The sequence below is a fragment of the Osmerus mordax genome, chromosome 11 (genome assembly GCF_038355195.1).
Source record: "Osmerus mordax isolate fOsmMor3 chromosome 11, fOsmMor3.pri, whole genome shotgun sequence".
Classification (NCBI taxonomy): domain Eukaryota; kingdom Metazoa; phylum Chordata; class Actinopteri; order Osmeriformes; family Osmeridae; genus Osmerus; species Osmerus mordax.
In genome coordinates, this window is record NC_090060.1 from 13,128,646 (window position 1) to 13,156,155 (window position 27,510).

The 27,510-nt window shown below is 39.3% G+C and overlaps 6 protein-coding genes and 1 pseudogene across 6 annotated transcripts; all 7 read right to left on the minus strand.

Annotated features, from left to right (window-relative positions):
- Positions 1-2,678: 2,678 nt before the first annotated feature.
- On the minus strand, positions 2,679-5,439 carry LOC136952013 (olfactory receptor 2AT4-like; annotated as a pseudogene).
- Positions 5,440-7,246: 1,807 nt separating this feature from the next.
- On the minus strand, positions 7,247-8,224 carry LOC136952015 (olfactory receptor 2AT4-like). Its single transcript, XM_067246684.1, has one exon. It carries the CDS (start codon positions 8,222-8,224, stop codon positions 7,247-7,249), a length of 978 nt encoding a protein of 325 aa, XP_067102785.1.
- Positions 8,225-9,248: 1,024 nt separating this feature from the next.
- On the minus strand, positions 9,249-10,226 carry LOC136952016 (olfactory receptor 2AT4-like). Its single transcript, XM_067246685.1, has one exon. It carries the CDS (start codon positions 10,224-10,226, stop codon positions 9,249-9,251), a length of 978 nt encoding a protein of 325 aa, XP_067102786.1.
- A 1,030-nt stretch (positions 10,227-11,256) lies between these two features.
- LOC136952017 (olfactory receptor 2AT4-like) lies at positions 11,257-12,234 on the minus strand. Its single transcript, XM_067246686.1, has one exon. It carries the CDS (start codon positions 12,232-12,234, stop codon positions 11,257-11,259), a length of 978 nt encoding a protein of 325 aa, XP_067102787.1.
- A 2,094-nt stretch (positions 12,235-14,328) lies between these two features.
- On the minus strand, positions 14,329-15,306 carry LOC136952018 (olfactory receptor 2AT4-like). The gene has a single exon (XM_067246687.1). It carries the CDS (start codon positions 15,304-15,306, stop codon positions 14,329-14,331), a length of 978 nt encoding a protein of 325 aa, XP_067102788.1.
- A 915-nt stretch (positions 15,307-16,221) lies between these two features.
- Positions 16,222-16,810, minus strand: LOC136952019 (olfactory receptor 10H4-like). Its single transcript, XM_067246688.1, has 3 exons — positions 16,674-16,810; positions 16,400-16,502; positions 16,222-16,239 (listed from the first exon to the last, which is right to left on the minus strand). The coding sequence occupies exons 1-3, from the start codon at positions 16,808-16,810 to the stop codon at positions 16,222-16,224; spliced, it is 258 nt and encodes an 85-aa protein (XP_067102789.1).
- Positions 16,811-23,901: 7,091 nt separating this feature from the next.
- LOC136952020 (olfactory receptor 1M1-like) lies at positions 23,902-26,134 on the minus strand. Its single transcript, XM_067246689.1, has 3 exons — positions 26,005-26,134; positions 25,694-25,914; positions 23,902-23,913 (listed from the first exon to the last, which is right to left on the minus strand). Exons 1-3 carry the CDS (start codon positions 26,132-26,134, stop codon positions 23,902-23,904), a joined length of 363 nt encoding a protein of 120 aa, XP_067102790.1.
- Positions 26,135-27,510: the final 1,376 nt, after the last annotated feature.

The window sequence follows — 27,510 nt, forward strand, 5'->3', positions numbered from 1 at the left end:
AGCTGGCTTCACTGGACCTCTGTGTGAATCAGACATGTATGAGTGTGATGGGACTTCTTGTGATAACGAAGGCACATCCTCTCATGTGGGTGAATGCCTGAAAGTGAATTGCCAAAATGGAGGCTCCTGTTTTAACAGACCAGAGGGGTTCAACTGTTACTGTAAGGATGGCTATGAAGGTTAGCATTGGTCTTCTACAATCTGTTTTCTTGAAATCTTTATTTCATTATTATGTCACTTACAGAAATCTTACAGAAATATAAAACATCAGTTGCATAACTTGCTAATCCCCCCCCCCCCCCATTTATTTTTCTTGGTTTTAGGAAAACTTTGTGAGAGGTCTGTCGACAACTGTGCTTCCTCTCCTTGTAGCGAGGGCACCTGCATAAACTCTGTGACAGGATACTCTTGTAATTGTCCTTTTGGTAAGAAAATATACATCAAATCCTATTTACAGTACCAGTCAAAAGTTTGGACACATTTTCCCATGTATGTCCTGGGTTACTTATCTGCTACTGTTTTTTATTGTGGAGTGCTTATTAAATTATTTTTTACAGCACAGTCTGAAAACATATCAACAATATATCTTTGTATTGGTTTAGGTGTAAGTGGGACCCGCTGCCAGGAGCATAGTTTGGGGTTTGAGGAGTTGTCCTTCATGGAGTTTCCTCCTTTAGATCCTCACAACAACATCATCTTGTTGGAGCTGGCCAGTGTGCAGCAAGACTCTCTGCTGCTGGTCAACCCTGGCAGCCCTCTCAGTGTAGAGTTCCTGGCTCTGGAGCTACTCGGGGGGAGAGCACGGCTCTCCTACAACCTGGGCTCAGGCCTAGTGAGGCTGGAGACCAAGAAGCAGGTGGCTGACGGACATTTTCACAGCATCACTGCCAGGCGTATCGGCAATGTGAGTACCACACGCCCACAGTATATATTATTTTATAGTGTGTACACACACAAATTGATATATGTGTTTTACAGATAGGCTCTTTGGAAGTGGACAGCTGCTCAGACATTGAAGCCAATGGATTCTGTTTCTCCCAAAATGAAGGCATTAGCTCACAAAGGTACTGTTCAGGGACTGGTCTGGTACTGGTAAGGTAAAAGTAAATTTTGACTTTGTACTAGATGTTCCACAGTCCTTGTGCTCCCTCTTCCTTTTTGTTTTGTAGGACTCTGGATGGGGCCAGTAACATGTCATTGGGTGGAGTCAGGTCTATAGAGTCAATACTGCAGAACCCTACTCACATCCAGTCTCATGACTTTGTTGGATGCCTCAGAAATGTAAAAGTGAACGGAATACCTCTGGTGCCCTCCAAGGCCCTGGCAACATATAACATCCTCCAGAGGTAAGCTTGATTTATGACCCATGTCACCGTAGAAATATGTCTCTCTCCTGTACCCATATTCCACATTGTTTTGCCTGTTGTTTTAGCTGTCCACGAGATGCCGTTTCCCCCTGTGACAGCAGTCCCTGTAAGAATGGAGGTGCTTGTCAAGACATGTGGTCTCACTACCTCTGTTACTGTAGAAACAGCTACACTGGAGCCAGTTGTGCCACAGGTATCTTATGCTCTAGTGAGCTACACACATCCTAAACCCATGTTTACATTAATAGCTACTTGGTTAGCTAGGAATTGACCACATGCATTTCTGTATAGTCGTTTCAGAAGAGCATGTTTTGCGACTGAATGGAAATGGCTACATCGCGTATGGTATTCGGGAGAGTTACAGGAGAAATGTTCAGCTAAGAGACCTGCTAAACACACACAGTACGAAGGAAAAAATCCGACGAGTCTTTTCAGAGATTGAAGTCAAGATCAAGACTATTAATAATGATGGAGTGTTGGTGTTTGTACTTGGAAGAATACGACATACCGTGCTAAGGGTAAGCATTTTCCCATGTATGTTTGTTCCAATGTATGTTTGTGATGATACGCCATACTGCCTTTTCCAGCTGTATCTAATATGGATATAATGTTATGGAACTTTTAGATAGTGGATGGACAGCTCCAGTACATATCCATAGACAGCAGGTCAGGACACCTGTCAGAGGTCACTGTAAACCCTCCTGTGGCAGATGGGATTTGGCATGTCCTTCATCTGTACAGAGAAGGACACAACACCATCATCACCATTGATGAACAGCTGTCTATGAACACCACCAATGGAACACTTGACCTGACTCCTGTCAATGTGGAGAAGATGGTGCTGGGGGCAGTTCCACCCGGGACTGCAAGAGAGCTGCAGCCAGGTGGGAATAAATAAGTTCTACATGGCATTTTGGTATGCAAACAGATTAATGGACTTTAATTAGTTTTGTGTAGTTATTTTGTTGATTGTTGTTTCGATATGATGAGTTTTATCTCAACTCCAGGGTTTTCTGGATGTGTGGCATACTTCCGAGTCACTGGCTACATTTTACCTGTCGGTGGAACCAGTGAGATGGTGGAGGCCTGGCCCAGTTCAACTTTGACCCAGCCCACTTGTGTGTCTCAGGCCAGCTGTGTTACCTCACACTGTACGGACACAAATAGCGCTAGCATGAGGCCTTGCCTTTCAGTGTCGTGTGAGACAGGTAGAGACTGCGGGGAGCTTGTAAGGAGCAACATGTCCTGCATCTGTTTACACAATGCCAGCGCTGTGGAGTGTGATGTCTGCCCTTCGCTGCTCCAGAACCGTCATGGCTGTTTTTCTGAGCTCCAGCAGAGCAAGCCTCTGTGGATCCTAGTCGTGGTTGTCCCTGTGACCTGCCTCCTGCTCCTCTTGTGCCTCTTCATCACCCTGAGGCGGCAGAGAGCCAGCAGTGGGTGTCAGGAGAGCTGCCATGGCGACAGCCCACTAAGGAGAGAGCAGGGGGCAGAGAACCAAGCGTTCTCTCACAGTGACAACACTCTTGTGAAGGATGTCAGTGGACCACCTGATGTTATTGGGGCTGACAGTCAGAGGCTGGGTGTGGGGTGCTATAGTGAAGCTTGCCTCCAAAGCCTCCAGTCTGGTGTTCTGGAGTACTACGATATAGACAGCAACTACAGCCATTCAGACATGGCGTCTCTCAGACTCAGCTGGCATGGACACACACACAACACACACTGTGACAGGACAGAGCCAAGATGGACAGGGTTCTGTCAACCAGCCCTATCAGGACCCCTGCCAAGCCAAGAGAGCAGGGACAAACCACTGGACATGTGGCAAAAATCACAGCTAAATTTGAATCTTTATGTCCCCCAAAATACAAGACAAGATGTGGACGGGGATGGGCTGCTGAACCTTCTAGATTGTGAGTCTGGAGAGGTGGAAAAGCTTCACTTTTTCGAAAGGTTCCCAGAGTTCATGTCACCCCCTCTGGGACTGTCAGTGGAGGAAGTCAGGAGGCTGAACTCTCCTCTGGAGGAAATGAAACCTAACAAGTCAGGTCAACTGAAGGATATACATGCTCCAGGAACGTCTGACAGAGTGACGGACAGCCTCTCTGATACTGTCACACATGGCTCCTTCACCGTCTCAGAGTTCGAGTCTGAAACTGAGTTTCTTCCCAGTAGTTCTAAGGGTATTGTGTGTGAATGGACATACAGCTCCAGAGAGCCCGACATATTTCCTGTTCATGACACCTTCCAATCAAATGCTCTTAGCAGGACAGAGGCTGTATGTGGGGGTGTTCAACAGTGGGAAACCCTACTGAACATGAGCCTGCAGTTTGAGACCTATGCTCACGTGTTTGAGGACATTGCAGGTTTGCCTTTTGAACTACAGCATGATTGTAACATGCAGAGTGACCAGGAAGAAATCATATGATAGATGCCTCTTAATCTCTGTTTCATAAGTAGTCGTACTTTGAAGTCAAACGTGTAAAATAAATCAATGATTTAGTATGACACTCACAATTTTAATATGAATTCAAAGGAACTTTATGCTTGTTATAACATTTTCTTATAACATGTACCCATGCAGCGTAGGGTGGGCTAACTATAATTAAATCCTCTCAAACAATTCCATTGTACTCATAGAGTAATTTCTAAACTGCATTTACTTCGTGTTTTGACTTTAATTTGAATAAAATAAATCATCATTGTTATAGCAATCTAAATTGTTCCTTTCTGACATGATAAATTTGATAATTGAAAGCAGTTTTTTAAATGTCCTTCTTCTTGAATAAATAAGTGACTAGGTTTCACCAATGAATCGTTTACTTGTAATGTGTAATATATCATAATAAATCATAAAACGAACATGTATTTGTGAGGCATGTTTAGTATTTTAACGATTGAAAATTTATGTATCACAGACCGCTGTGATACATGTTTTGACCATCAAAGGCTGATGAGTAAAAACGCCTCTGTGAAGTGAAATGGCAAAAATTGACGACAATGATAAATGAGCAAAATGTTATCCCCCTGGGCTTTGCCTGTGGTGTTTCTGCAGCTGTCTTGCAGTTTTAGTTAGCTGAGCTAGCTATCTCCCAGAAGTTAACGCGCTTGTGGGTTTGTGACGTGACGTTTGTATGGAAGGCCGACCGACTGTGCTAAAAGTCTAAGTTAACATTCGTGTACAGACGTTAAATTTGAACAGCTTTTTAATTTCCTTTGTCGTGAAGCAAGCAGGAACCAGACTATAAAGCATAATCACAACAACACGGACATTTTGACTGATTACAACTCCCACATACAGAACCAATCTGGACAGGTAGTAAAGGCAGATAATAAAGAGCTGTGAAGTGCAGGTAGAGAACACTTTGTAGGACCCATCAGTTTTAGACATTCTCAGGACAGATATAATGATGTTAACATAGGAAAACAATATGAATGTGAGAGGTCTCAGAAGACTAAACATTGCAAGAGTCTTTGTAACATTACTAACAAGGCTGCTGTATGTACGTGAAAGTCTGACTATTGCAGTATGATCACAGTAACATTGTGAAATAATGTTTGAGTCACAGTAGGGCAGAGGGAGGGCGAGTAACACGATTGGTATCATAAATGACATTGCAAGGAGCCAACATATCCCACACAGAACAGAAATGCTAATGTTGTTTATCACAATTGAGTATCGTAATGGATTACATATGGCAACAAAACGATCAGGGGCCATAATCATAAGAAGGAAAGAATGAGCAGCTCTTATGAAATGGACAAAGTACATCTGTGCAAAACATTAATATAAATAAATGATCCCTTCTTCCAACCAATATCTGGATATGATTTTAGGCAGTGTCACGGTTCCAAATGCTAGGTCTGACACAGAAAGGTGACATAAAATCAGATATGTTGGTTTATGAAGACTTCTCTCATATTTTACAAAAACTAAGATGAAGATGTTTCCTGTCATGATTGCTAAGTAGACAAAGAAAAGAAGTGCTGACACCGGGCCAAAATACTGAGGCAGAAGTCCTGGAAACCCCAATATATTGAAATGTGTAATAGTTGTGACATTGGTGAGGACCATGACTGGTTGAGAATACAATAAGAATTCTTCAATATCCACAGCATACAATATGACCTTAGAAGTGAAAGATTTACAGATGTTACTTTTCTTGTTGTATTGTTGGTTGAAAGCAGACGTAGATACATTGGCAAAAAAATTATCCTTTCTTTTTAATCTAAAGTAAAATGTTTTCACAGGTTTGTACTCATTTGTATCTCTACAATTCTTTGTAGAGATACAAATGAAAAAAAAAGTTTTGTCTGTGATGTTTAAGTAATTTGGAATAAATCTCTGAAGTACAGACAATCCTTAAACCCTTTATAGTTGTTTGAAATGCTTCAATCTTCAAAAAGCTTGAAAAGTTATATCTAACCTGCAAAGGAGATCAGATTCAGCATGCAAAGTTCATTAGTGCACGGAATGACAATTCTGTGCACCACTCAATAAATGCGTGTATAGTTGTTACTTGTTAGTAAGGAATATGACTGGTTGAGAATATAAATGAGAATCCTTCCTCAAGCTGCACTCAAATCAAAATGTCGCTGAAATGTATTTTGTTATATATACTGTATATATATATATCTATATTAATCTAAAAGATTTTGGAAACCTCTAATAACGTTATAACAGATCAGTCAAGACAATCGCGTATAAGATTTGAGCATTTATTGTTACATGGACATGTAGATTTGACTTTGGCGGAGTGGATGATCTAAGGGAAGCACTCCCTGCCTCCTCGATGCAACACATACATACATGACATATGAGGCAGGGAGCAATAGAGATATAATCCCCCTGGTGGATAGAACATACAGACAGCATGGGGGAGAAGGGGATGGTGGAGGGTGGCAGCAGCACTGATCATACAACAAATGGGATGAGTGTGTGCGTGTTTGTGTGTGCGTATCCGCGTGACCTTTAAATGTCGTCTTATCGGACGTGGCCCAATGGGCTTGTGCTGCTAACACAGGTGTGGTAATGAGCGGATGACGCGTGCTGCCCAATTGCCCTGCCTGAACTAGCTGTGCTTATTTGTTGGTTCTTAGTACTAGTCAACTATGATTGATACAGAAAATGGTTTCTACTTTCTACATGACACGTATTGTTAAATCGAATACATCAGAATACAACATAGACTTTTCTATGTTGACACAACTGTAAATGCTTTTGAATCAAAAGCTTTGAGCACCTGAATGTCTGATGCTGTCCTCTGCTGTAGAGATGAAGAGGTGTGTGGTCTTTATCTGCATCCCCACTGTGTACTTTGGCTGATCTCTAATTAATGGTTACTGCCTCGAATGACAAACTCCATTAATACCCTAGAGAATGATGAAATCCTCCATTGTGTAGTTCATGACCAAACAGTTCATGACATATTCTGTGCAAATACATATGCACAAAACTGTTTTATGTTGCACCTAAGACATTACGTTTATATTGCTTTGTACTACGTAATATTGTAGTTGATATATCAAAAATGCACTGTAGTTGAGATATCAGTATTGTTGCACTGCGCTGATAGCTGAGATGTGGTTACTTTGTACTGTGCCTGGTAAATACAGACTCGTCCTTGACTCCAACCACAAAAATAATGTTAGAACTATACATTTCTGATGTTGGATTTTCTGCTGTACTTTTTATTCATGCACTATTTGTATGTCATCTTTGTTACATACCCAGTTCTGAGGCTGTGATGAAGGACAGAATATGCCAAGATCAATGGATGACAAATAAAGCAGTTTCAAGCTACAGTTTTCTGCATATCAACCATGTACATCAGAAAAACATATGACTCGAGATAATACATTCAATACAGTGACAATTATCATCACGAGTTGCATACAGAAGAGATATTACCTGTTTGTGTAGATTTTGACCTCTTGAACCTTTTTGTTAAAGACTCTCTAATGTCTCTAGTCCTAAAACAATATATAAGTGGGTTTATCATAGGAGGAATCAGACTATACAACATTATGATTAAGATACGTACATCAGTGCTGAATTTAATTCCAACATTGCTGGCCAGATAAACAAAACACCTAGGTACATAATAAAGGGCAATGATGATCAGCTGAGCACTGCAGGTGGAAAGGGTTTTGTTACGTCCTTGGGTGCTTCGGATCCTTAGAACTGCCACAATAATAGAGCTGTAGGAGAATGCTATGAAGACCAGAGGCAAAAGCAGAAAAATCATAGCATTGATAAAAGCAGGAATACTATAAGGGAGTCTACTGGTGCAGGCAAGCTCTGTTATAGAGATGTGATCACAGTAGCACTGTATGATTCTGTTGGAGGAGCAGTATGGAAGAGGATAGGCTCTGATCACCATCATTAAAGAACCAACTTTAGCCAAAACCCATGAAGTGATACTGATGATGAGAATGGTGGAGTTTTTCATTATACTTGGGTATCTAAGTGGGTAACAGATGGCCAAATAGCGATCTAAAGCCATGAGGAATAGAATTAAGGAGTTTACCGAACCGAAATAGTGTACGAAGTACATCTGGATAAAACAAGCTGTGAATGATATGGCTCCTGCTTGAAACCAATATTTGGCGATAATCTTTGGTAAAGTGGTTGTGCTGAAGAGAATGTCAGACACAACTAAATTTATATAAATAAAATACATAGGTTTATGAAGGGCTCGATCAGTTGCAAATAAGACAAGAATAAGGCTGTTTCCAAATAATGTACATAGATAAACAAAGAATAAAACAGTTGAGGCAAGGCTGAAGTACTCAGGGAGAAGTCCAGGAAAACCAACAATGAAAAAATCACTCACAACACTGTAATTTCCTTGGGACATGGTGATGATAGATTTAAAACAAGCCTGTGAATCGGATTTCAAAAACAGTACATGAATTAGCTCATCTTCTATAGTTATGAGTTCAGAAGTCTATATTAATCAAAAGATTAAACCTCTAAATAACGTTATAACAGTTGTTGGTTCTTAGTACTTGTCAACTATGACTGATACAGAAAATGGTTACTATTTTTCTACATGACACAAATTGTTAAATTGAAAACATCAGGCTAGACTATTCTATGTTGACACAACTGTAAATGCTTTTGAATCAAAGGATTTGAGCACCTGGATGTCTGATGCTGTCCTCTGCTGTAGAGATGAAGAGGTGTGTGGTCTTTATCTGCATCCTCACTGTGTACTGAGCCTGATCTCTAATTAATAGTTACTGCCTCGAATGACAAACTCCATTAATACCCTAGAGAATGATGAAATCCTCCATTGTGCAGTTCATGCCCAAACTTTCTACACTGTGCTTGCTTGTGGTGTCATATTATGGGTTAATGAATATATAGAGGTTAAGATGAAATAACCCTATAGCCGAATAACCCAGCTTCCCCAGTTAAAACAAATTCTGTGCAAATACATATGCACAAAACTGTTTTATGTTGCACCTAAGACATTACGTTTATATTGCTTTGTACTACGTAATATTGTAGTTGATATATTAACAATGCACTGTAGTTGAGATATCATTATTGTTGCACTGTGCTGATAGCTGAGATGTGGTTACTTTGTACTGTGCCTGGTAAATACAGACTCGTCCTTGACTCCAACCACAAAAATAATGTTAGAACTATGCATTTCTGATGTTGGATTTTCTGCTTTACTTTTTATTCATGCGCTATTTGTATGTCATCTTTGTTACATACCCAGCTCTGATGCTGTGACAAAGGACAGAATATGCCAAGATCAATGAAAAACTAATGAAGCTACAGTTTCAAGCTACAGTTTTCTGCATATCAACCATGTACATCAGAAAAACATATGACTAGATATAATACATTCAATACAGTGACAATAATCATCAGGAGTTGCATACAACAGAGATAATACCTGCTTGTGGAGATGTTGACCTCTTGAACCTTTTTATTAAAGACTCTCTAATGTCTCTAGTCCTAAAACAATATATAAGTGGGTTTATCATAGGAGGAATCAGACTATACAACATTATGATTAAGATACGTACATCAGTGCTGAATTTAAGTCCAACATTGCTGGCCAGGTAAACAAAACACCTGGGTACATAATAAAGGGCAATGATGATCAGCTGAGCACTGCAGGTGGAAAGGGTTTTGTTACGTCCTTGGGTGCTTCGGATCCTTAGAACTGCCACAATAATAGAGCTGTAGGAGAATGCTATGAAGACCAGAGGCGCAAGCAGATAAATCATAGCTATGATAAAAGCAGGAATACTATAAGGGGCTCTACTGGTGCAGGCAAGCTCTGTTATAGAGATGTGATCACAGTAGCACTGTATGATTCTGTTGGAGGAGCAGTATGGAAGAGGATAGGCTCTGATCACAATCATTAAAGGACCAGCTTTAGCCAAAACCCATGAAGTGATACTAATGATGAGAATGGTGGAGTTTTTCATTATACTTGGGTATCTAAGTGGGTAACAGATGGCCAAATAGCGATCTAAAGCCATGAGGAATAGAATTAAGGAGTTTACTGAACCGAAATAGTGTACAAAGTACATCTGGATAAAACAAGCTGTGAATGATATGGCTCCTGCTTGAAACCAATATTTGGCGATAATCTTTGGTAAAGTGGTTGTGCTGAAGAGAATGTCAGACACAACTAAATTTATATAAATAAAATACATAGGTTTATAGAGGGCTCGATCAGTTGCAATTAAGACAAGAATAAGGCTGTTTCCAACGAATGTACATAGATAAACAAAGAATAAAAGAGATGAGGCAAGGCTGTAGTACTCAGGAAGAAGTCCAGGAAAACCAACAATGAAAAACTCACTCACAACACTGTCATTTCCTTGGGGCATGGTGATGATAGGTTAAAAAAAAGATTGTGAATCAGATATCAAAAACAGTACATGAGTTTGCTGATCTTCTACATTTATAAGTTCAGAAGTCAATATTAATATAAAAGATGAAACCTCTAAATAACGTTATAACAGTTGTTGGTTCTTAGTACTAGTCAACTATGACTGATAAAGAAAATGGTTACTACTTTCTACATGACACGAACTGTAAAATCTAATACATCAGACTAGACTATTCTATATTGACACAACTGTAAAAGCTTTTGAATCAAAAGCTTTGAGCACCTGGATGTCTGATGCTGTCCTCTGCTGCAGAGATGAAGAGGTGTGTGGTCTTTATCTGCATCCTCACTGTGTACTGAGCCTGATCTCTAATGAATAGTTACTGCCTCGAATGACAAACACCTTTAATACCCTAGAGAATGATGAAATTCTCCATTGTGCAGTTCATGACCAAACTTTCTACACTGTGCTTGCTTGTGGTGTCAGTCATATTATGGGTTCATGATAGAGAGGGACAGATGGAATAACCTCATGCCTGAATAACCCAGCTTCCCCAGTTAAAATATATCCTCCATGTGCAAATACATATGCACAAAACTGTTTCATGTTGCCCCTAAGACATTACGTTTATACAGTTTTGTACTGCGTAATATTGTAGTTGATATATTAACAATGCACTGTAGTTGAGATATCATTATTGTTGCACTGTGCTTGGTAGCTGAGATGTGGTTACTTTGCACTCTTCCTGGTAAATACAGACTCGTCTTTGACTCCAACCACAAAAATAATGTTAGAACTATACATTTCTGATGTGGGATTTTCTGCTGTACTTTTTATTCATGCGCTATTTGCATGTCATCTTTGTTACATACCCAGTTCTGATGCTGTGACAAAGGACAGAATATGCCAAGATCAATGAATAACAAATTAAGCTACAGTTTTAAGCTACAGTTTTCTGCACATCAACCATGTACATCATAAAAACATATGACTCGATATAATACATTCAATACAGTGACAATTATCATCAGGAGTTGCATACAATAGAGATATTACCTTCTTGTGGAGATGTTGACCTATTGAACCTTTTTATTAAAGACTCTCTAATGTCTCTAGTCCTAAAACAATATATAAGTGGGTTTATCATAGGAGGAATCAGACTATACAACATTATGATTAAGATACGTACATCAGTGCTGAATTTAAGTCCAACATTGCTGGCCAGATAAACAAAACACCTGGGTACATAATAAAGGGCAATGATGATCAGCTGAGCACTGCAGGTGGAAAGGGTTTTGTTACGTCCTTGGGTGCTTCGGATCCTTAGAACTGCCACAATAATAGAGCTGTAGGAGAATGCTATGAAGACCAGAGGCGCAAGCAGATAAATCATAGCTATGATAAAAGCAGGAATACTATAAGGGGCTCTACTGGTGCAGGCAAGCTCTGTTATAGAGATGTGATCACAGTAGCACTGTATGATTCTGTTGGAGGAGCAGTATGGAAGAGGATAGGCTCTGATCACCATCATTAAAGGGCCAACTTGAGACAAAACCCATGGTGTGATACTGATGATGAGAATGGTGGAGTTATTCATTATACTTGGGTATCTAAGTGGGTAACAGATGGCCAAATAGCGATCTAAAGCCATGAGGAATAGAATTAATGAGTTTACGGTACCTAAATAATGTACAAAGTACATCTGGATAAAACAATCTGTGAACGATATGGCTCCTGCTTGAAACCAATATTTGGCGATAATCTTTGGTAAAGTGGTTGTGCTGAAGAGAATGTCAGAGACAACTAAATTTATATAAATAAAATACATAGGTTTATGGAGGGCGCGATCAGTTGCAAATAAGACAAGAATAAGGCTGTTTCCAACTAAAGTACATAGATAAACAAAGACTAAAACAGATGAGACAAGGCTGTAGTACTCAGGGAGAAGTCCAGGAAAACCAACAATTAAAAAATCACTCACAACACTGTAATTTCCTTGGGGCATGGTGATGATAAACAAGCTTGTGAATCAGATTTCAAAAACAGTAGATGAGTTTGCCCATGTTCTACAGTTATAAATTCAGAAGTCTATATTAACCTAAAAGATGAAACCTCTAAATAACGTTATAACAGTTGTTGGTTCTTAGTACTAGTCAACTATGACTGATTAAGCAAATGGTTACTACTTTCTAAATGACACGTACTGTAAAATCTAATACATCAGACTAAACTATTCTATATTGACACAACTGTAAATGCTTTTGAATCAAAAGCTTTGAGCACCTGAATGTCTGATGCTGTCCTCTGCTGCAGAGATGAAGAGGTGTGTGGTCTTTATCTGCATCCTCACTGTGTACTGAGCCTGATCTCTAATGAATAGTTACTGCCTCGAATGACAAACACCTTTAATACCCTAGAGAATGATGAAATTCTCCATTGTGCAGTTCATGACCAAACTTTCTACACTGTGCTTGCTTGTGGTGTCAGTCATATTATGGGTTCATGATAGAGAGGGACAGATGGAATAACCTCATGCCTGAATAACCCAGATTCCCCAGTTCCCACGATCTCTCAATCACCCTGGGATCTGCGACGGTGACCCCTTCATCCTCTGCCAGGAACCTCGGGGTGACCATGGATGACGAGCTCTCCCTCAAAGCCCACATTGCTGTGGTCTCCCGGTCGTGTAGATTCACCCTCTACAACATCCGGAAGATCAGGAGATACCTGTCTGAGCATTCCACCCAGCTGCTAGTCCAAGCACTTGTCCTCTCAAAGTTGGACTACTGCAACTCGCTGCTCGCCAGTCTCCCAGCATGCGCAACCCGCCCTCTCCAGAGGATTCAGATTGTAGCGGCCCGTCTGGTCTTCAATCTACCCAGACACTCCCATGTTACCCCGCTCCTCATCTCTCTCCACTGGCTTCCCCTCACGGCCCGTATCAGATACAAGACTCTGGTACTGACCTTCCGAGCGGTGAACGGGACTGCACCCGACTACATCAAGTCTCTCCTCCAGCCTTACACCCCCACCCGCCACCTACGGTCTTCTTCTGATTCTGGTGGTCCCACCGCTCAAGAGCGGCCGGTCCCAACACAAGCTCTTCTCCTGTCTGGTCCCCCAATGGTGGAATCAACTCCCCACCTCCATCAGGGACACTGACTGTCTCCCCACCTTCAAGAAAAGGCTCAAGACGCACTTGTTCCGGGAGTACAACGGCACTTAGGAATGCTTGTCTGGACCTGATGCTAGTTTCCTCCAGGATCACAATGACTCTTATTGAGAAACTTGTTGCTCTTGTTGGTTAGTTGTAACGGATTTAAATTATTGTACTCGCTGGGAAATATTTTACTGTTGATTGTTTAGTTTTTTCTACAGGTACACACTCTTGCACTTTTTGAGTTTCGTGTTGTTTAATTGTGACTTGTTTAACTGCATGCTCTTATGGTTCTTCCCTTTGGCACTTATTTGGTTTTTCACAATGTATGCTTCATGTTTTGGCTGCTCGCAATGTTGGGGCTATCTCGTTGTTATGATCAGTGACCTATGCACTTTTGCAAAGCTCTCTCGTGGAAGTCGCTTTGGATAAAAGCGTCTGCTAAATGCATAAATGTAAATGTAAAATAAATCCTCCATGTGCAAATACATATGCAAAAAACTGTTTCATGTTGCCCCTAAGATATTACGTTTATACAGCTTTGTACTGCGTTATATTGTAGTTGATATATTAACAATGCACTGTAGTTGAGATATCATTGTTGTTGCTTTGTGCTAAAAGCTGAGATGTGGTTACTTTGTACTCTACCTGGTAAATACAGACTCGTCCTTGATTCCAACCACAAAAATAATGTTAGAACTATACATTTCTGATGTGCGATTTTCTGCTGTACTTTTTATTCATGCGCTATTTGTATGTCATCTTTGTTAAATACCCAGCTCTGAGGCTGTGACAAAGGACAGAATATTCCAAGATCAATGAATAACAAATGAAGCTACCGTTTTAAGCTAAAGCTTGAACATTTCATTTTCTGCATATCAACCATGTGCATCATAAAACACAAGACTCGATATAATACATTCAATACAGTGACAATTATCATCAAGAGTTGCATACAATAGAGATATTACCTGCTTGTGGAGATGTTGACCTCTTGAACCTTTTTATTAAAGACTCTCTAATGTCTCTAGTCCTAAAACAATATATAAGTGGGTTTATCATAGGAGGAATCAGACTATACAACATGATGATTAAGATACGTACATCAGTGCTGAATTTAAGTCCAACATTGCTGGCCAGGTAAACAAAACACCTGGGTACATAATAAAGGGCAATGATGATCAGCTGAGCACTGCAGGTGGAAAGGGTTTTGTTACGTCCTTGGGTGCTTCGGATCCTTAGAACTGCCACAATAATAGAGCTGTAGGAGAATGCTATGAAGACCAGAGGCGCAAGCAGATAAATCATAGCTACAATAAAAGCAGGAATACTATAAGGGGCTCTACTGGTGCAGGCAAGCATTGTTATAGAGATGTGATCACAGTAGCACTGTATGATTCTGTTGGAGGAGCAGTATGGAAGAGGATAGGCTCTGATCACAATATTTAAAGCGCCAGCTTTAGCCAAAACCCATGAAGTGATACTAATGATGAGAATGGTGGAGTTATTCATTATACTTGGGTATCTAAGTGGGTAACAGATGGCCAAATAGCGATCTAAAGCCATGAGGAATAGAATTAAGGAGTTTACCGAACCGAAATAGTGTACAAAGTACATCTGGATAAAACAAGCTGTGAATGATATGGCTCCTGCTTGAAACCAATATTTGGCGATAATCTTTGGTAAAGTGGTTGTGCTGAAGAGAATGTCAGACACAACTAAATTTATATAAATAAAATACATAGGTTTATGGAGGGCTCGATCAGTTGCAATTAAGACAAGAATAAGGCTGTTTCCAACGAATGTACATATATAAACAAAGAATAAAACAGATGAGGCAAGGCTGTAGTACTCAGGAAGAAGTCCAGGAAAACCAACAATGAAAAACTCACTCACAACACTGTCATTTCCTTGGGACATGGTGATGATAGATTAAAAACAAGCCTGTGAATCAGATATCAAAAACAAACTAGTCACACAATAATTTGAATGTTTTATTTAAATATACATGCAATATTTAGTATTCTTGTATTCAATCAAATGTAATGTGTATGTCGTAATACTGTACATAAAATAAAGCGTTTCTAAAACTATGGTATATAGTATTTTTATGAAAAGAATGCATTATCTTGTACATTAGAAGAAGAAAAAAAGAACCATTGATCTATGCTTACCTCTGGTGATGCTTATCACTGCTAATGCTGAGCTTTGCCTCCTAATTTGGCTCATGTTTATATGTGGTCCTGCACACCATCTAACTTATGAAACATCATTAGGTCATGACTCATGACCTGCTAAACATGGTGATTGGACAGGGTGGGATTACAGCAGGAATCGGGACGGTAAACCAAAAACATTTATTTAAAACCATTAGAACAACATCAATACAGTCCGAAATATGAAATATATATAAAATATGTATTTGGAGAATTCCATTAAATTGAATCAAAATTACCTTATGATGGCTAACTCAGTGTACTGATCTCTAAACATTGAGAATGTATCTTTCAATTGCAGACAAGAACAGCCAGAGACTAATACAACTACAACTCTCTTTAGCTGCCGTATGCAGGCCGAGTCTCGTTTCATTTCAGTGTACTAGACGAAAGAGAACATTCTAAATCATTAGACATTATTAGGTATTATAATAAATTATGAAGATGCGTAAAATACTGCGACATTTTTCTGCTAGTAAACATATTAGTAACAACAGTACTTGATAGGGGTCACCTTTTGTAAATACAATTTGGCTCACTTAGTTTTATGGAAACCAACCAGTGAGTTAGCTACATTGCAAAAACTTTTTGGGAAAAACATTCTTTTTTAAAAAGTGTGTCAGGCGGTTTCGAATCTCTTTTGTATGAAGTCCATAGACATATGGGTTCACAAGTGAGGGCCCAAGAGTAGAACAAATAGAAAGGGCATTTCTGTGGGCCAAGGTGAGAGACACACCAAGGGTTCTGATTTGTGACATTGAAAGCACCATTTTTGAGAAAAAGAAGCAACCCACTACTGTAATATGAGAAATACAGGTACTACATGTTTTTTGTCTATCTGTAGAAGATGACATTTTCACCACTGCATAAACTATTCGTATGTATGAGACAACAATGAGACTAAAATTTATCCACAAAATACAGTTAAGCATTGTTGATGCTGTACTGAAATAAATTGTGGGATCAACACAAGCTGCTCGGACCAGGCCAGAAAAATCACAAAAGGGGTGTGGAGTTATATTTGAGTTACAAAAAGGGAGACTGCTCACTATAGAAGTCCAAACTCCAGACCATGTGCAACCACCTGTCCATATGGTTACTATAAGCAGAAATATATTTCTATTAGTTAAGATAGTGTTATATCTCAGAGGATATGAGATGGCTATTAGTCGGTCAAAAGCCATCAGAGTAATGGTGAGGGGCTCCATAACAGTTCCTAAATGAAAAAAGAAGTGCTGGTACATGCAAAGAGAAAACGGTACTCTCCTCTCTTCTCCAAAGAGGACATTAAGCATAGTAGTACTCATGCTGCTTGTGTAGATAATGTCAATCATTGCCAATGTACAAATCAAAAAGTACATTGGAGAATGCAATGGCCTGTTGAACACAATTATAGCAATGTTGATAAAACTTCCAAACAGAATAAGAAGAAGAACAAACAGAATAGCTGCCCCAACCAACTTGGTGTATGGCACACCATCCAGTCCTGTAATTATGATTTCTTGAACCATAAATGTTGATTTATTGTTAGACTCCATGGCCCTGTAAAGCAGGATATAAATGTATGTCAAATGCGTTGAAACAATTGTATACTAACTGTACCATATGTGGATCTATGTGTCGCATGTTCTTACCTCTTGGATGTTAAGTTAAAAAAAATAATCCAGTACATACATACTTCTTTTGTTTAAAACCGGTTCTCATACTTACCAGAGTTCTTCTGTTTTACAGTTCACTAGATATTCTGATGATGTGAATGCCTCGTAAAATGTACTCTTGCTAGACAGGCACTTGTGAATAAATACTATAACGTTTGAGACTCTTAAAGCAACACATACACACATGTGCACTCTCATACCCTCTTTTCCTGTCTCTCTCTCTCTCTCTTCTTTCTTTCTTTCTTTCTCTCTCTCTCTCTCTCTCTTTCTCTCTCTCTCTCTCTCTCTCTCTCTCTCTTTCTCTCTCTCTCTCTTCTTGACTAAAGGGAGAGCAATAAAATACAAGTGTGTGGTATTTTGCCAATAACCCATGGTTCTGTCGTGCTTCTCCCACATAAGGGGCTCTTGATAACTCTTGACATTAAGGTGACATGCAATTTATAACAGGTATACATAGTAACAATAATGTAGTTACATAAGAAGTGCCATGTAGTTACACTATACTATTCAGAGGTACAAGTTACTTATTTCCAGTTAAAAACATTGTAAATCCCATTTAACAACAATGTTATTACCATGGATATTGTGAAGTTGTTTCATGGCAGGTAATGTAACCTTTTTGTAAAGTGTGTCCCCATAAAAGATTTCTTACTATGATAATGAACAGTCAGAATTGTTTGTTCCAGATGTTTAAACCCCCAGTAAAACAAAACTTAATTACATGCAATTATAAATTATTGAGAAGCATAGAATACTGCCACTGGACACTTTATTTTCCATCCATCCATCCATCATCTTCCGCTTATCCGGGGGTCGCGTCGCGGCGGCAGCAACCTAAGCAGGGAGTTCCAGACTTCCCTCTCCCCGGCCACTTCCACCAGCTCTTCCTGGAGGCGTTCCCAGGCCAGCCGAGAGACATAGTCCCTCCAGCGTGTCCTGGGTCTTCCCCGGACACGCTGGAAGACCCAGTGGGGTCGTGCCCAGAACACCTCACCAGGGAGGCATCCAGGAGGCATCCTTATCAGATGCCCGAGCCACCTCAACTGGCCCCTCTCGACGTGGAGGAGCAGCAGTTCTACTCTGAGCCCCTCCCGGATGACCGAGCTTCTCACCCTATCTCTAAGGGAGAGCCCGGACACCCTGCGGAGAAAACTAATTTCAGCTGCTTGTATTTGCGATCTCGTTCTTTCGGTCACTACCCACAGTTCGTGACCATAGGTGAGGGTAGGAACGTAGATCGACTGGTAAATAGAGAGCTTCGCCTTTTGACTCAGCTCCTTCTTACCACGACAGACCGATGCAGAGCCTGCATCACTGCGGACGCCGCACCGATCCGCCTGTCGATCTCGCGCTCCATCCTTCCCTCACTCGTGAACAAGACCCCGAGATACTTGAACTCCTCCGCTTGGGACAAGATCTCCTCCCCAACCCGGAGATTGCACTCCACCCTTTTCCGGTCGATAACCATGGCCTCAGATTTGGAGGTGCTGATTCCCATTCCAACAGGACCACATCATCTGCAAAAAGCAGCGACCCGATCCTGAGGTCACCAAACTGGACCCCCTCAACGCCCTGGCTGCGCCTAGAAATTCTGTCCATATAGGTTATGAACAGAATCGGTGACAAAGGGCAGCCCTGGCGGAGTTCAGTACCTTTCATCTGCCTGTCCCATGTTCTTACCTTATCCAAATAAAATATACCTTAAGTAAAAAAAGTTAATATATACTTGTTAGTCTTTTCATCAACCTTTCAGAAAAAAAGTATATCTCATACTTACCAGAGTTCTTCTGTTTGACAGTACTTTATTTTTCTGTCGTAAAGTAAAAATGTATCTTGCCAGGCAGGAAGACACTAAATGAATACTAAAATGTTTAAGACTCTTATAGTAAGCACTTTCGCCCCCCTCCACCCCACCTCACCCCCCTCCACAAACACACATACACAAATGCTCTCTCCTTTTTTACTAATTCTCCCTTTTTGTCTTCATCTCTCTCTCCTTCTCTCTCTACTGTCTCTCACTGGCACACACATTTGCATCCTTATTGACATGGCAGATTTTCTGTTGCCCTCCAATGACTGTATTCCAAGCTTTCAGATCTACTTAACGACTATAGATGCACAGAGCAATAGCCATCACATACTAGGATTCACACATAGTAATTTATGAAGTTACACAGCAGTCTCATCCATTTCATGATGGATTATGCACATTATATACACACAGTATGTCTTCTTCACAATGACACATGGTTTAACTGGACTGTCAAAATGACTTCTTAGAGAAATTTATTTCAACAGGTCTTCAGAATGTAGAAGAACCAAGAAAGAACCAAGTGAGGACCAATGCTAAATACCATTGTATTTCTGTTAAAGGTGTAAATTTAAGGAACAGCTGTCATGCGGAACTAAAAATATGTGAGACCTTTAGTAAGTTAAAGAAACTATTTAAAAATAATGCAATGAAATTATATGAAACAATTTAAAGAGTGATAGATGAACAAGCTGTTTTGGTTGTATTTGGACTGTGCAACTCTATTGCATAAGAAATATTAATGTTTTTGTATTCTGTTGAGATCTGATTGTCAATATAATAATTATGTAGGACAATAATTATTTATATTTATTTTATTAAGATATGAGATGTTTTCATAAAGGGTAGGCATTATAAGCATGAGCTTCAGCCTACACCTGTTTCAGACTGCTGTAAATATGCTTTTGTTTGCCAGCTCAACTGTGTGAAACTAAGTTGTTTGTCTGAAATAAACCAAACCAATTAAATTAAAAAAAGGAATGTCATCTAGCGTAATGACTGTTCGCACAGCAGCAGACAGGGTCATTAACATGAGTTATGTACTAAAGATCTTTGACTAACTAATTTAACATTGGGGTCAGATGGCTGAGCGGTTAGGGAGTCGTGCCATTAATCAGAAGATTGTTGGTTCGAATCCCGGATGTGCAAAAATGACGTTGTGTCCTTCGGCAAGGCACTTCACCCTATACTGCTTCGGGGAGAATGTCCCTGTATTTACTGTAAGTCGCCCTGGATAAGAGCGTCTGCTAAATGACTAAATATAACAGATCTATGTATTCAGGGAGGTTAAATGGGTTAAATGGGATGGCCACCTTCCAAGTTCCCTAACACATGCCAGGAGTTGGTGGGAACACTCTGGAAAGTGTTTGTGCAAGATCTTTAAACCACCAGTGAAACATTGGCCTGTACAACTTTAGTTTATATTTAATGGTTACAGGGCTCTCGTGTCTCACGCATTCGCTGTGAGACTCACGCATTTCAATCATTTCTCATTCTCTACGCAACAACTTGTATTTCTCACGAATTTCAAACATTTTTCACACTGAGAAGTAAGGGATAACTTGTCTGTTACAAAATAAATGTCAAGTTTATTGACGTTATTTGCGTCACAAGCGGGATATGGGAGAGGAAGTGTGCCCATCTGATGAATGGGCAGGTCCCTGAACTAAATTCCATGCACCAACAAGTCTTACACATTGTACAAAAGTTAAATATAACACCCTGAATTTTATGACAATTATCAATATTTATTTTTCAGAGAGAAAACTTTTAAATCAGTCCAATTCAACCGGAGCATGACAGGAGGGTTGAAAAGATCTGTTAGTCTTTTTCGAATTTCCTTGGTTTGAAGACCGTAAACATATGGGTTTACAAGTGAAGGCCCAAGTGTGGAACAAATAGTAAGGGCATTTCTGTTAGAAAAGGTGAGTGAGAAACCGATATTTGACAGTTGTGACATTGAAAGCACCATTTTTGAGAAAAAGAAGCAAGCTACAACTATAATATGAGAAATACAGGTATTAAATGTTTTTTTCCTGTCTGTAGAAGAAGGCATTTTCACCACTGCATAAACTATCCTCATATATGATACGATAATAAGGCAAAAATTCATCCACAACAGACAGTTCAGCATGGTTGACGCAATATTGAAATATGTTTTTGGATCCACACAAGCTGTTCTGACCAGTCCTGAAAAATCACAAAAGGAGTATGGGGTTGTATTTGACTTACAAAAAGGGAGATTGTTCACCATGGAAGTCCATAGTCCTGAACATATAATACCTATTGTCCATATTCCTACTATGAGCACAAACATATTCCTATTAGATAAGATAGTGTGATATCTTAAAGGGTATGAGATGGCTATAAGTCGGTCAAAAGCCATCAGAGTAATAGTGAGGGGCTCCATAGCTGTACCTAAATGAAATAAAAAGTGTTGTAAAATGCAAAGAGAAAATGGTACGCTTCTCTCCTCTCCAAGGAGGACATTAAGCATAGTAGTACTCATGCTGCTTGTGTAGATAATGTCAACCATCGCCAATGTACAAATCAAAAAGTACATAGGAGAATGCAGCGGCCTGCTGAACACAATTATTGCAATGTTGGTAAAACTTCCAAACAGAATGAAAATAAGAACAAACAGAATTGCTGCTCCAACCAACTTGGGGTATGGCACACCATCCAGTCCTGTAATTATGATTTCTTGAACCACAAATGTTGATTTATTGTTAAATTCCATGGTCCTGTAAAACATGACAGAATGCAAATATTCGTCAAATGAATTGAAACAATTGTATATACTGACCATATGTGGATCTAGATAGACAGATAAAAAAAACGTATGTCATGTGTTATAAAGTTATCAACTGTGACGTATGCTATCTAAATGAGAGATCTGTATTCCTATGAAACTACGTGAAGATTTCAGATTATTTAGGCCTTAACTCTATCTCCGAGGAGCCACTCATATATCTGTCCCATGTTCTTACATCATGGATTTCGAGCAAACATTTGTAATTTTTTGTTGTGGTGTGAAAAAATTTACATTTGCTTTTTCTCATTGAATATAAAAAAACATTACGAAAACCAATGATCTCATACTCACCAGAGTTATTCTGTTTGACAGGTCACTAGATATTGATATCAGTTGATATAAAAAGAAAGCGTAACAATTACTCTTGCTAGACAGGCACTTGTAAATAAGTACTACTGCGTTTAAGACTCTTATAATAAGCAACCCCCACACACAACCTGTCTCTATCTCTCCCTCTTTCTCGCTCCCTCTATTTTCTTCTGTCTCTTTCTCTCTCTCTCTCTCTCTCTCTCTCTCTCTCTCTCTCTCTCTCTCTCTCTCTCTCTCTCTCTCTCTCTCTCTCTCTCTCCACCGCCCACACACATGCTACTGTCATAGGTTAATTGAATTACATAAAGAGGCTTTATCTGATCAGGTTTGGTGCTTGAGAGGATGCAAAACTGACCTTAGCCCGCTTAATTTAGGTCAAAGTAGTGCAGTCTTAATGGACCCTAACAAAATGGAACTGGTTTTTAGCAGTTAATCAGTAACTCTGTAACCAAATTCCTTGTGATGCCATGCGAAGTTGTTTTTTTATCTGTCCCTAAGTATGATTGTGTAATGCTGTCACCATTGCTGTGAGCCTTCTCTCCATGCATGAATAAATGAAAGATCTTACTTATTTCATCCTGTAAATCTTAGAGCTTTATTGAACCACAATAGTTGCATGTTGACAAAAAGCAAAGCTGTGATTGTCTTTTGCCCTAGTCTTACTGCATAAACCACATACTATATGGATGAGGAACAATCCATTGAAAGGAAGTCACACCTTGCAGTGACTTACGTGCATTCTACTAATATTTTGTGAAATAAAAGTTTTACATGAGCATCTTTTGTACCTCATCACTTGTGATGAAATGAAGTAGTGTGGATCCTACTTCAGAGATACTGGCTTCTATGTGGGAAAATACAATTAATTATTATATATGCCCCAGCACGGTTTTCAGCTTGTTTCATGGGTTAATAGATTTACATTTTAGTCATTTAGCAGACGCTCTTATCCAGAGCGACTTACAGTAAGTACAGGGACATTCCCCCAAGGCAAGTAGGGTGAAGTGCCTTGCCCAAGGACACAACGTAATTAGCACGGCCGGGAATCGAACAGGCAACCTCCTAATAACTATCCCGATTCCCTAACCGCTCAGCCACATGACTCCCCTAATAGATATTATAAACCCTTTGGGCCCAGAGTCTGGTGTCATTTAGATCGGCTCTGGGGGCTTATTATTAATAAGGTTCAGTAATATTAACATTTCAAAACAAGACAGTAGGACAACAGAAATGTAATAACCGGGTTGGTTTCAAATTGAGAACAAATGGATTCAAATCCACTACAAAATTGTTGTGATAAATTTCAATCCATCTCATAACAAATAAGTAGGAATATTTTTTACAGTCATTCGTTTTATTATACAATTTATCATGACATGTTTCCCATGCATCATTGACAGTTGAGAGTAGGCCTGCTTTGTAATGTTAACTTATTTTATCAACTTTTTAATGACTTAAAGTGACAACAATGTTTATTCTTAGTTTGATCTCAGTGAAGCATTACAGGAACACAAATACAGTGTGCTGTGTGCACACCTTGTTAATGACACACATGGGAGCGAAGTTTCAGAGAAACAACAATTAAGATGTTCTCCACCAAGACTTAATTTAATGTATTGTTGAAAGACATGGGCATGCCTTTGAGACTTTGTATGTTGACATATTGTCGGAGTCTTGCCAACTCCAGTCTCATGAACTACTGACCTTTCAAAGCCTTTTCTGAAGGGAAATGTGGTCACAGGACATCATAGTGTGAGGTCTACCTTCAGGGTTAAACTTAGTGGTCCTTTGACCTTCAAAGAAATACCCATTTGTTACAATCACAACACCAAAGTGACTGACAGAGAGCTAGGAGTTAAACATCCGTGTGACCTAGCTGTGATATTCCAAATTAAATATTTTCAGACAGGGCTCTTTACGAGAGCAGCCTGATTACTGGTCTGAGATCCTTGCTTTGTTTAATAAACCTGACCTCAGGTATGAGACATTCTCTTGATCAGATCATGACACACAATTCAGCTTGTTGTTCAAAAGGACTCTCCAGTGTACAAAACATTTCTTCAGCATGAAGGCTAACCTACTAGATGTTCACACAGCTTTTAAGACAAGGTTATTAATATTGGTCATGTACTGAAAGTATGTGACAATTGATTAAACAAATCTAAGCATCCAAAGTGGTCACTGCTGTGGCCAATCAGATTTAAGGAATGGCCGACTCTTCAGGAGATATGGCAACATTTTGGAAAGTTTCCAGATCAGTGTGCCAGTTCTTCCAACCACAATAAACCTATGGATAATTAAGTTTAACAATTAATATTGTAAATTCAGATAATATTGTAAATAGAAATTGTATTTGATAAACAAATATGGCTCATGAGCTGACAGTTTTGCTTATATAGACTGAGGACTTTCATGGAATCTACTTTAACCCTACTTAATTTTTTTAATAATTATCTTTAAAAAAGAATGTTACACGGTTTCGAATGTCTTTTGTATGACGTACGTAGACATATGGGTTCACAAGTGAGGGCCCAAGAGTAGAACAAATAGAAAGGCCATTTCTGTTGGAAAAGGTGAGTGAGAAACCTATGAAAATAACCTACTAGATGTTCACACAGCTTTTAAGAAAGGTTTATAAATATTGGTTCAGGCAGGAAGACTCAGTAGTAGGTAATAAACACTTTATTCATAATGCAAACACATTCGTCTTGGTCTATATGGTTCTGCTGGTACCAACTCTCTGTCAAACCCAACTGAGACACTGTCTCAACATCCATGGCGGAGAGCTGTGATATACATTCCCCCTTAGGCAGAGGGAACACAGAACCAGTGGTGGAGGCTGATGTGGTAACAGGAAGAAAGCACTGACCATCCTGTATCGCACTGGACAATGATGGAGTGTGAGTGAGTTCCTCCTGGTCTTAAATAAAGTGCCCTGGCTGAAGTAAGAGTGTCAAAACTGTGTGACTTGACTGTGTTGCTGACATACAGTGCATAGGTTTCGGAGTCTCCTGCACGATTATGTACTGAAAGTACATGACAATTGATTTAACCGATTCTAAGCACCCACAGAGGTCACTGCTGGGACCAATCAGATTTCAGGAATGGCCGACTCTCGAGTTCTGAGAACATTTTAGAACGTTTCCAGATCAGTGTGCCAGATCTTTCAACCACCAACAAAAAATATACATTATTAAGTAAAATATTTAATAATGTCAATGCAGATAATACTGCTATTAGACATTTTATTTATACATTTTATAACAGTTTTGCCTATTTAGACTGAGAACCATCATGGAATCAACTTTAACCTTACTTTGTTAAAAAATGAAATATGTTTTAAAAAGAGTCTTACATGGTTTCGAATTTCTTTTGTATTAAGTCCATAGACATATGGGTTCACAAGTGAGGGTCCAAGAGTAGAACAAATAGAAATGCCATTTCTGATGGAAAAGGTGAGTGAGAAACCTATATTTTTGACTTGTGACAATGAAAGCACCATTTTGGGGAAGAAAAAGCAAGCCACCACTACAACATGAGATATACAGGTACTAAATGTTTTTTTCCTGTGGGTAGAGGAAGACATTTTAATAACTGCATAAATTATCCTCATGTATGACACAATAATGAGGCAAAAATTTGTCCACAACACACAGTTAAATAATGTTGATGCAATTTTAAAATACATTGTGGGATCCACACAAGCTGCTCTGACCAGTCCTGAAAAATCACAAAAGGGGTATGGAGTTTCATTTGAGTTACAAAAGGGAAGATTGTTTACGATGACTGTCCAAACTCCTGATAATGTACTCCCTATTGCCCATATAACCACTATGAGCAGACACATAGTTCTATTAGATAAGATAGTGTGATATCTTAAAGGGTATGAGATGGCTATAAGTCGGTCAAAAGCCATCAGAGTAATGGTGAGGGGCTCCATATAAGTTCCTAAATGAAACATGAATTGTTGTAAAATGCAAAGAGAAAATGGTACGCTTCTCTCTTCTCCAAGGAGGACATTAAGCATAGTAGTACTCATGCTACTTGCGTAGATAATGTCAACCATCGCCAATGTACAAATTAAAAAGTACATAGGAGAATGCAGGTGTTTGTTGAATGCAATTATAGAAATGTTGGTAAAATTACCTAACAGAATGAAAAGAATAACAAACAGAATTGCTGCTCCAACTAACTTGGGGAATAGCACACCATCCAGTCCTGTAATTATGATTTCTTGAACCCCAAATGTTGATTTATTGTTAGATTCCATGGTCCTATAAAACATGACAGAATACAAATATAGGTCAAATTAATTGAAACAATTTACTTTGTAGATTGCATAGCCCTGTGAAGCAAGGCAAAAAAAAAAAGTAATATCGCATTTTTTTTGTAAATTGTATATTCTTGAATAAAGAGAACATTATCCCTATTGATCATAACTATTATTCTGAGTGTATATGAATTCAGTATTGTTTGTTCTTAATCTTCTTCCATTACTTTTCAATAGACTAACTGTGGAGTCCTCATGTGAGGTATCTTTCATCCACCTGTCCCATGTTCTCACCTCTTGACTATTGAGGGGTAAAACCCTTGATTTATATTTGTAATTAAAAATAAAAGGTATATCCAAGATATAGCCATTGAGATAACAGGTACTTACCAGAGTTCCTCTGTTTGACAGGTCACTAGATTTTCTGTTGATATGAAAAGAAGTACAATTGAGCATGACTCTTGCCAGATAGGCTGTGGTAGTTAACCTGTTACCTTACTTATAGTCAGCACACCCACTTAACTGTGCTGATTCCCCCACATTCCCTCACGCACATGCACTCTCTCTCTCCTCTTCTGACACACATACACACACGTCTACCTCAATTACCCTGCTCAGTCTCTATAGCCTATAACAACTGTCATGGTACAAACAATATCAGGATGTCGTCAGGAAGCTCAGCAGGAAAATCAAAATGACCCTACACTGTCCGATACGTTACCATGAATTCATGTTGCAGATTGACAAAGAACAAAGGGCCCAAGATTAGGCCTTTGCCCTCGTCACACTGTAGCATCCACATATTGACATGGAATAACTGATTGATCACAAATCTTAACTGATTTATCACATATCATGTCTTGCTGTATTATTTTTACAGTCATTGATATATACATATACAGTTATATATACGTGAATGTTATTTTTATGCCATCTAGTGGTATTAATGAACATGTCAGAAAAGGCAGAGCCTTCTAATCAAGCCCTGTAATGTTTCTTTAGAATCATGCAAACAAGAACAATGCTTTATATATGGTAGTGCTTTT

Excerpts from the sequence above, each read along its gene's own strand:
- LOC136952019 (XM_067246688.1), bottom strand. The coding sequence starts at position 16,810 with ATGGAGCCCCTCACCATTACTCTGATGGCTTTTGACCGACTAATAGCC. Across the intron at positions 16,503-16,673 it reads TGGACAGGTGGTTGCACATG|TCTCATTGTTGTCTCATACA; the intron begins GTCTGGAGTTTG and ends GATAAATTTTAG.
- LOC136952020 (XM_067246689.1), bottom strand. The coding sequence starts at position 26,134 with ATGGAGCCCCTCACCATTACTCTGATGGCTTTTGACCGACTTATAGCC. Across the intron at positions 25,915-26,004 it reads GGTTATATGGGCAATAGGGA|GACTGGTCAGAGCAGCTTGT; the intron begins GTACATTATCAG and ends GTGATTTTTCAG.
- LOC136952017 (XM_067246686.1), bottom strand. The coding sequence starts at position 12,234 with ATGCCCCAAGGAAATTACAGTGTTGTGAGTGATTTTTTAATTGTTGGT.
- LOC136952016 (XM_067246685.1), bottom strand. The coding sequence starts at position 10,226 with ATGCCCCAAGGAAATGACAGTGTTGTGAGTGAGTTTTTCATTGTTGGT.
- LOC136952015 (XM_067246684.1), bottom strand. The coding sequence starts at position 8,224 with ATGTCCCAAGGAAATTACAGTGTTGTGAGTGATTTTTTCATTGTTGGT.
- LOC136952018 (XM_067246687.1), bottom strand. The coding sequence starts at position 15,306 with ATGTCCCAAGGAAATGACAGTGTTGTGAGTGAGTTTTTCATTGTTGGT.